This window comes from Leptonychotes weddellii, chromosome 10 (assembly GCF_054177405.1).
Source record: "Leptonychotes weddellii isolate Sample4059 chromosome 10, ASM5417740v2, whole genome shotgun sequence".
NCBI classification, from domain to species: domain Eukaryota; kingdom Metazoa; phylum Chordata; class Mammalia; order Carnivora; family Phocidae; genus Leptonychotes; species Leptonychotes weddellii.
Window position 1 is genome coordinate 21,391,229 of NC_138378.1, and position 9,833 is coordinate 21,401,061.

The window sequence follows — 9,833 nt, forward strand, 5'->3', positions numbered from 1 at the left end:
TAAATAAAGTACTTTGTGAACTATGAAACACTATATAAATGTGAGGGGTAACTTTTTATCTGTCATAGACTTCAAGATAGATGTTTTTACCAGTAAAAAGCAACTTTATCTCCAAGTTTTTTCTCGTGGACAATTCGATCCAGTACGTTGTAGCAGATGTTAGTAGTTGCTCCTTTCATCCACTCGATGAAGATTTTCCCTTTATTCACATCAAAATTGTACTGGAGGAATGGGCCAGGACATGAGGTCTTCCAGTAAAATTCCTTGGCAATGTCTCCCCAAAACTCTGCAACAGAAAGGGAAGCCCAGACATCACTAAGATTCTCAGACATATTTATCCTCAAATAGCTTACCAGTCTATGACAGGAACAAGTTACAACTTCTCTGCCCTGTACTCTAGGACCGACTACCTAGATCCCTCCTCTACCTGTCTAATCTTATCACCTACTACTTTCCTAACCCACCTTCTATTCCCATGAACTGAATCTTGACTCAAATTTCTTCCTTGCCTCCTGAAAACTGCCATTCCATTTTTCATCATCTATTCAAATCATAGCCACCCAGTGCTATCACAATGCTTAGCATATTGTGGTCAATCATAAATTTTTTAACAAATTAATTAGTAAAAGGAAGAAATCCTTTACCCAGAGAGTCTTCCAATATACATAATATCTTTCTCTTAATTTGTTCATTCACTCTCGGCAATGATTTAATGAGTACCTCTTTCTCCTACTACATCTTGCCCAAGTGTTGCTTGCTATGTGCCAAATGTCACTTTAAGCTCTTTATATGTATTATCTCATTTAGTCTTTTTTTTAAAAAAGATTTTATTTATTTATTTGACAGAGACACAGCAAGAAAGGGAACACAAAGGGAGTGGGAGAGAGAGAAGCAGGCTTCCCGCCAAGCAGGGAGTCCAATGTGGGGCTCAATCCCAGGACCCTGGGATCATGACCTGAGCCTAAGGCAGACGCTTAACAACTGAGCCGCCCAGGCGCTCCTATCTCATTTAGTCTTTACCATAACCATGAGAGGTAGGCTTCATTTTCATTCTCATTTCCTTGATTTAAAAAGCAAGGCTCAGAGAAGTTAAATAACTTGCCCTAGGTTATACAGTTACTAAGTAAAGATGTGAACTGCCCTGAGGAAGACATTTTTGCTAAAATCTAAAAGATGAGTAAGAGTTTTTCTCCACTTCCCCACCAGGAACAGAGTATCATGGGATAAAAAGGAACCGAGGGTATGTGTTAAGAGGAACTCCTTGAGGCTGAAGTACTAAGAATAAGAGAAAGAATAGCAGGAATTGGTACATAAATTGGGCAGATCACGCAATCCTTCTGGGCATGATAAGGAATTTGATATTTATCCTAAGAGGAATGGAAAGTCATTGTAGGATTTCAAGGAGAGGGACATGATCGGATTAATAATCTTAAAATATTTGCCTGGCTATTCTAGAGAAAATGTATTCAACAGGTAAAACATGTAATTGCAGAGCACTTAGGATATTGTCAATACAGGATCAGGAGCTAGAAGGGAAGGGAGAGACACACGTAGAATCATAACAATGAAAGGAACTTTAGAGATTATCACCCCTTCATTTCACCAATAACAAACCAAATTCACAAAGGTAAAGTGACTTGCTCAAGGTTATATGATTCAGTTTATACAATAGTTGGAAAGATAAGACTAACACGTGAAATACTTTAGAACGTGCAAGACAGAATACAGTTGAAAGCTAAATCACATGGTGTACAACTTGCAATCAATTCAAGAAATCCAAATTAAGTCATTCCCAAGGTGCCATTATATACCTATAAAACTAACAAAGATTAAAAAATAAAATGATAAATCCAGTGCGATAGTGGTACTGTAAAAGAGATATTCTTATATGACAATGGCATTGTAAGAAATTGTCATAATCTTACTGGATAGCAGGGTGATGACTGACGAGAGCCATAAAATTTTTTATACCCTTCATCTGCTAATTCAATTTTGGGGAACATACTATAAGAAAAAAAATTCCAAAGAAAAAATGAAGTGATTGCTAAAGAGATATTTATAGTAACACTATTTATAACAGTGAAATTGGAAACAACCCAAGAGCCCAACAATTAAAAAAAAAAAACCTGATGAAAACTAGTAATACTAGTAGTAATACAAAAGAATACTAAATGGCCACTAAAGAGAGAGCAAATGGTAGGTGGCATTTCAGTGAATGCCATTCCTGTACTAGGCACTCACTGAATCTTTTTGTCAAAAAGATTTTATTTTTTTTATTTTTATTTTTTTTAAACTAGGGTTACTTTATTTTTTTAAAAGATTTTATTTATTTATTTGACAGAGAGATAGAGAGTACAAGTGGGCAGAGTGGCAGGCAGAGGGAGAGGGAGAAGCAGGCTCTCCACCAAGCAGGGATCCAGACGTGGGGCTCGATCCCAGGACCCCAGGATCATGACCTGAGCCGAAGGCAGCCGCTTAACCGACTAAGCCACCCAGGCGCCCCAAAAAGATTTTATTTTTAAGTAATCTCTACATGCAAGGTGGGTCTCGAACTCAAAACACCGAGATCAAGAGTCACATGCTCTATTGACTGAGCCAGCCAGATGCTCCTCATTGAATCTTTTTTTTCATATTAAAACACTCAAAATTGAAGTATTTTTATTTTATGCACAATGAGTTAACATTAAAGTAGGTATCCTGGATATCTGCAGTTAAGGTAGGTATCCTGGATGACCCATTCAAAGAAGCTTACTTAATCCAACTTAATGAAGCCTATATCCTTCATGTACTGACGGGAACACTGCCCATATTGAGGCTGTATTGCCCAATCAGACCGTGCTGTTTTCAGCATAGGCAGCAAGGAGAACCCTGGCCAAACTTTCTAAGATGGCTCCAGGAGAGCTGCTGGGACCCATCTTGCTCTCTCAGATGCAATGAGGCAAAGGGCCTCATTAAATTTTTATACGGCCCTATGAAGTACATATTAATTATCCTAATTTTATAGATAAGAAAACTAAAGCTCAGGAAACAGAGGAAACTCTCCCAAGGACCACACAGCTAGAAACCAGTATACAAAATCACATCTGTTGTTACAACTACATCGAGTACATGTATATACTCAAAAATATTTTTAAGTGATAAGAGTAGGCATAGATTATGTAAAAGTATTTATGAATCACATTTATATGTGTCAATAAGGATGAAGAAAACTGAGTTTAATGATCGCTTAGTTTTGTTCTGTTTTGGTAGGGGTGTTGAAATCTGGATGTTTTGTTGACACACATTCTAAGTACAAAAGAAGTTCAGAAGATTAAAAGATGAGCATGGACTGGATGATCAGGGAATGCTGTGTGGAACTGGTGGAGTTTGACCAGGTAGAGAGGAGCAGAAGGAAATGGGCAAAGGCAAGGAGATGGGAAAGAAACCTTTGTGTATCCCGTATATCAATGAGAATGACTTGTCTAGAATAAAGGGTATGGTAGGGAATAGCGGGAGTTAAGAACAGAGAGGTGGGGTGGAGCTAGTTATACAGACCTTGAAAGAAAGGCAAAATTTTAATTTGAAATTGGAGGAAATAGAGAACTATTGGAAGTTTTTGAAGTGACATATGAAAGCAGTGTTTCCACGATATCAATCTAATAGTGTTTATTTTAGATAACTCTATGAGAGAGATTGAAGGTGGGTGAGACCACAGGACAGGACAATCAATTAGGAGGCTGCTTCCTTGAATTAAAAGGTTCTGTGGGAATGGAAGAAAAGGTAATCAGAGACATTTTGAAAGAGTATTTAACAGAATTTGGTGAAAGACAGACTGTGGGGTCAAGGAAGAGGAAGAGTATAGCTATCAGGAGTATAGATTCTGTGGTCAAGACTACCTTAGTTCAAATCCCAGATCCACCGCTTTGTGGCTTTGTGACCTCGTACAAGTTAGTTAACCTCCCTACGCTTCAGTTTTCTTTGTATAATGGGGATAACAGTCTCTACATCAAATCAAACAGGATTTGTGCTCAGTAAGTGATAAATAATCTTAAATGAGATAGACAGAAAAGATCTATCTATGGTTGACAGATCTTATTAGAGGAGAGGATGATGAAAGAGATTTAGTTTGGGATACTGCCATTGACAGGGATTAGAAAATTAAGGGGAGGGCAGGTTTGGGAGGGAAAATTGGTAAATCCCAGTCACACTCATGTTAAATATGGTATAACATCAAGGTGTGTGAATAAAATGGTCTACAGACCTATGAAATTTGGGCCCAGGGCGTAAGTGGGTCCTGGGCCCAGGGCTAAGTATACAGACGTTATTACTGTAGAATTAGATGTAAAACAGATGAACTCATGATGGGGAAAAATATAGAGAAGGAAGAGAAAAGAAAACAGGTCTGAGGATTCAAACTTGGATACTGCCTGTAACAATAAACCACTCTACACTTGACTCAATCCTGTCTTGCATTACTTAGTAATCACTTTGTCCATGTTGTTCTTATTGTTATCAAACCAACCACCATTTATTGAATGCCTATTGTGCATCAGGTACTCTACAATGCACACTTATCACCTGCTTTGGACCTCAAACAAACCTAGAAGCAAGTATTATTAGCTGTATCTTATAGATGAAGAAAAGGAATCTCAGACAGATTTAAAACTCTGCTTAAGACGGTGCAGTGAATGAGTGGTAGAGCCAGGGTCTAAATCTAGATTTTTCTGGGTTTGATTCATTGCCCATGCTTATCCCACTGCCAAACATAATGCTGCCTCCCAACTCAGGTACAGTTTTGACCCCTTATGCAGACGGAGGACAAGAGAAAAGAATTTTCCTCACATATTATTAAAGACATGGGCCTATCAATCAGAATTTCTGAGTTATCACAATCCCAGTCTAACTTTGTTTTTTTAAAACGTGGCATTTTAGTGACTTCCCCTGAGATTTCTGAAACATGAAAAAGAGATCTGGAACTCCGTTACTAATTTGGGGGACTGCAGGATGGGAACCAGACCGGTTACTGACCCTCAACAGTGGAGACTAAGTCACAAGGTAAAAGGTGTCAGGAGGCAACGGCTGACTTGGCGCGAAAGGGAGCAAAGTTTTATGGCTCTCCTCCCCTCAAAGCGCCCCTTCACCTCTGAGAACCCCTCTTTTCACATGAGGAATTCTCCTTTTCTCATGGAACTTTCACTATCCTTAAGGAAGCCCCATCTCCTCACGAAACCCCCACGTCGCCGAGCAACTCTCCCAACTCCTAGGGAACGCTCATCTCCACACACAACCCTCCTTCTCCCCATAGAACCCCCATATTCTCCCGGAACTCCTTTTCCATCTCCTCCAAGAACCTCCCCATCTCTTCACAGACCCTTCAACCTCCCAAGGGAAACCCCAACTCCGCCAAGGAACCCAGATCTCCTCACGAAACCCTCGTTCCCCACGCCACGCGCCCAATTCCTCACTCGTCTGGAAACCCCCACTTATCTCTTCATTGACCCCGCCCAGGGCCGCCCGCGCCAGCCTCACCTCGCGGCTGCTCCAGGGAGCGCCGGTGCAGCTCGCGGTAGCGCTGCAGCGACCGGACGTGCGCGGAACGGCTGACCTCGGGTGGTGGAGACCAACTCCGCACCCGGTTCCGGGCTACAGCCTCCTCCCGCTCCGCGCTCCTGCTGCCGCTTCGGCCCCGCTCCTCCGGAAGCCCCATCGCGTCAAGTTCCGAGCGCTATAGGAACCTTCACCGTCGCTCCTGGCGTCCAGGCGGGGAAAACAGGCTGGCCGAGGGGCGGGGCCTTACGGGAGGAGGAGACACAGGGCGGGAGGAGGCGTGGCGTAGGCAGACGCGGCGGTGAACAGCCCGGAGGGCGGAGCCACGCCCGATGGGAGCGGGACCAGGGTTAGCAAAGGCAGGGAAAAGTCGAGTACTGCTTGAGGGTTGGGGGCGGAGCTGACTGCGGAAGGGGTGGGGCCGTAGAGTGAGAGCAGAAGGGGCGGGGCCGGGCGTGACAAGAAAGGATCGACTCTTGGAGGGGAGGGGCCAGGCGTGACAGTAGAGGAGGTGGGCCCTCTCCTGTCATGGAGTGACGGGGAGTGGCGAGGCTCGATGTGACAGGAGAGGAGGCTGGATCATGGAGTGACCGTGGTCGGGTGGGGTCTTGGAGTGACAGATGAGAAGTTGGGTTAGGGCGGGGCTCGAGCGGGAAAGAACTGGGCAACCGAGAGGAGTTGGATCAGGCCCATAATGGGGCCGCCCCGTGATCTGATTGCACAAGCCTGTCACCCCACTGAGTTGGAAAGCCAGGTGGAGTAGGGTCCTTTGTGACACCCTTCCCCTCAGAACTATTCCCCAATTCTGAGTAAACCCCTCCCTTCTGTCCCCAGGAAAAACGCCTCCCACGACGCTGAGGGCACGGCCTGGGGACAGGATGCCCTCTCTGCTAACCTTGGGACCAGCTCAGATTTTCCCCCACCCCTGAAGATATGTCTTCACTCTCCCTACCTCCACAAATTTCCATCCAGATCTATAGTACAAGACTCCAGTGAAGACTAGGAGGCCCATCAGGTCTTTGCTAATAAACCCACCTCCTCATTACACAAATGGTAAACTCAGGGAAAGGTAAGAATTTGTGCAAGGTCACAGAGAAAACAACAACCAGGTTAGGGCCAAACCTAGGTCTCCTGACTCTCCTTCATCAGACTGAAGGTAACATTTGTAAAATACTAAAGTCTATGCAAAATAGGAAAAATTGCTCACACCCTTCTTTCCTTCACAATCTCTTGATTTCACCAAGAAACCCCTCTCACCTGCCACAACTGGGTTCAATTACTTCTGGCTTCCCTCCAGCCCTTCCACTCTAGAAAGGAGAGGCCAGGAAGGACCCTCCATCTCCCACTTGCACTTACTACCAAGAAGGGCCCACCCACCCCCATTAATTCACAGAATATGCTATCAAAGCAGGAAATCTCCTTAGATAGCTAACTCCAAGAGTGATTCTGAGGGTCAAAGCAGGCAGTCCCCACCTCCTGAAGCCTACACAGGGCTTGTGACCCCATCTGGCCCAGGCTTTCTTCCCACCTTCTCCCTTGTTCTTTGTGCAGCTAACCACAAGCCCAGCACACCCTAAACTGAAAAAACAAAAAAAACTCTCCATGATCAGACCTATTATCCAGAGCCTACCCAATCCTAAAGGGAGAGTCTCAGGGCTCTGAAGGAGTACAGACCTCATGGAGTGGGCATGGACCCCACTGAGGAGACAGATATTTCATCAAGAAGGTATTAACTGCACTGAAGGGGCACACACTATACTGAAGGTATTCCATTAAGGGAGCTCCACTAAGGGAGCACAGATCTTGCTGAGGGATCTCAGATCTCAATGAAGGGCTGTGGACCCTGCTAATAGGACATAACTGACATTGAAAGTCTCTGATTCTACTGAGGGGACATGGACTTCCTCCTAAGAGATACAGAAGATATAGACTTTACTAAAGAGACATGGACCCCACTGAGAGGACTCAAACCCCACACAGGGGCCTCTCACTACACTGAGGAAATGGACACCACCGAAGGAGCACTGACCTCACTTAGTGGAGACAGGCCCTACATGTATTGGGGGGGGGGTCAGACTTCACTGAAGCATAACAAGCCCTACAGACCTCACTGAGGAGATAGGAACCTCTCTGTAGGGAGGAAGGCACAGGCAATGTAGCTGTTCCCAGCCTGACAGTCCCTGAGTAGGGAAGGCTGGGGAGGCTTATGGGCATCAGATATTCAAGCTGCAGATCAAGAATTCTTTTCCGGAGGGAGTAGCCCTGGAATCAGGAGGTAGCAGGGAAAGTAGTGGGAAGATGTGTCCTGGTGGATAACAGCCTGAAACCAGACAGTCATTCTCCTCCCTTTCCTCCCCTCCTCAGGCCCCAGCTCTGGGCAGCCCTCTCCTCCCTCTCTTCTCTCCCCAAGCCCTCTCCTGAGTCCTAAAGCTGTTCTCAATGCACTGATGCCTCCTGCTGTCTACAGTTGGCACTGCAGCTGCTGGGCCCATAATAGATTTTCTTTTCTTCCTTTTTTTTTTTTTGTTATATTAATCACCATACATTATATCATTAGTTTTTGATGTAGTGTTCCATGATTCATTGTTTGCGTATAACACCCAGTGCTCCATGCAGTACGTGCCCTCTTTAATACCCATCACCGGGCTAACCCATCCCCCCACACCCCTCCCCTCTAGAACCCTCAGTTTGTTTCTGAGTCCATAGTCTCTCATGGTTCATCTCCCCCTTTAATTTCCCCCTCTTCATTCTTCCCTTCCTGCTATCTTCTTCTTCTTCTTCTTCTTTTTGTTAACATATAATGTATTGTTTGTTTCAGAGGTACAGGTCTGTGATTCAACAGTCTTACATAATTCACAGCGCTCACCATAGCACATACCCTCCCCAATGTCTTTCACCCAGCCACCCCATCCCTCCCACCCTCCACCACTACAGCAACCCTCAGTTTGTTTCCTGAGTTTAAGAATTCCTCATATCAGTGAGGTAATAACAGGTTTTCAAACAATCCTGGTTATTACCTCTGAGCCTGGATCCTTGGTTTGGGGAAGGAGAGGATGTGAGCCCAGGGGCTTGACCAGTCCCCTCCCTCTGCCTGTGGACTATGCAATAGAAATTTGGGCAAGAGGCCTCACAAGAGAGGGAGCCCCCCCATCCTTAGAGATGGGGTAGTAATGCAAAGTATAGTGTAGTTGGAATTCCTCAGGGTGGGAAGAGAATGGATTGGGCTGGATGAGATGAGAACTCATGAGATTAAGGAAATAATAATAACAATAATAATAATTATGGCATTTATTAAGTAGGTGCCACATCCTATACTAAGAACTTTCCAACATGTTATTTAATCTTTGCAACTATCTGAAATGAATACTATTATTTTCTCCATTTTACAGATGAGGAAACTGATACTCAAGGAAATTAAATGTCTTGCCTAATATCACAGTTTGTAAGTGGTAGCTGAGGGAATGGAAACCAGACACCTAGACTACAGAGACCCATTCCTCCCCCATTTATCACTCCCCCCAACACACTCCACCCCACTCTTGCCATACCACAACCACCGTTATTTCTCTCTCCAAGTGTCCTTTCCGGAACCACATCAAAACCTTTTAAAATGATGGTAAAGATCCAGATTCCAGAGACCCCATCCCAGCCTATAAATCATGATCTCTAGAGTGGAATCTGGGGATCTGATTTTAAAGATCCTGACACAAACTCAAGTTTGGACTCGCTGTCCCCTATGCTGATAGGTCAGGGGTCCCAGAAGGGGTTGATTGAAAGAGGAATCTGAGAAGTGTTGGAGGTCGGGAGAGAGATCTGATGTCCGAGGAGAGACATCCAAAGAGGTGTCTCTAATTTTTAGAGACAGCAGACTGAAGAGACAGCAGAGACAGAGACTGAAGAAGCCGTCTGGGGATGAAGCAGGGGTGGGACTGGGGGTGCGTGTGAAGGCGGGGTCTCTTGAAAGAGGGGTCTGGGTTCGGAGGAGGAGTCTGAGATCAGAGAAGGATCTAGGAGTCCAAAGAGGGGTCTGGGGTCCGAGCCCAAGTTTGCGGTCCGAGTTTGGGATCAGAGACAGGATCGGGGGTCGAGGCCAGGTTTGCGGTCAGTGGAAGGGTCTGTGGGCTGAGCAGAGGGTCTGAGGTCTGAGGAGGATTCTAGCTCAAACTGGAAGGAGGATGGGTTTTGGCCCCCGGGCTGCATAAGCTGTCCCAAGCCACTACAGTCGCGCTTGCAGCCTTCTTCTCCACCCCTCCCCCCAGCCTCCGCGCGCTCTCCAGGACCCGTCCTCCAGGTTCTCCATCCACACG

The 9,833-nt window shown here is 45.2% G+C and overlaps 1 protein-coding gene across 3 annotated transcripts in view; it reads right to left on the minus strand.

The window, feature by feature from the left end:
• ACSS2 (acyl-CoA synthetase short chain family member 2) overlaps positions 1 to 5,757 on the minus strand; it is a 48,296-nt gene extending 42,539 nt beyond the window's left edge. For 2 of the 3 annotated variants that reach the window (XM_081832930.1, XM_081832931.1), the window contains exons 1-2: positions 5,509 to 5,757; positions 91 to 286 (exon numbers count right to left, since the gene is read on the minus strand). In XM_081832930.1, the coding sequence (XP_081689056.1) occupies positions 91 to 286; positions 5,509 to 5,686 (374 nt within the window). In that variant the 5' untranslated portion in view covers positions 5,687 to 5,757. The remainder of the gene's footprint in view (positions 1 to 90; positions 287 to 5,508) is intronic. The other variant, XM_006749350.3, reaches the window with a different exon arrangement.
• Between the last annotated feature and the right edge of the window lie 4,076 nt (positions 5,758 to 9,833).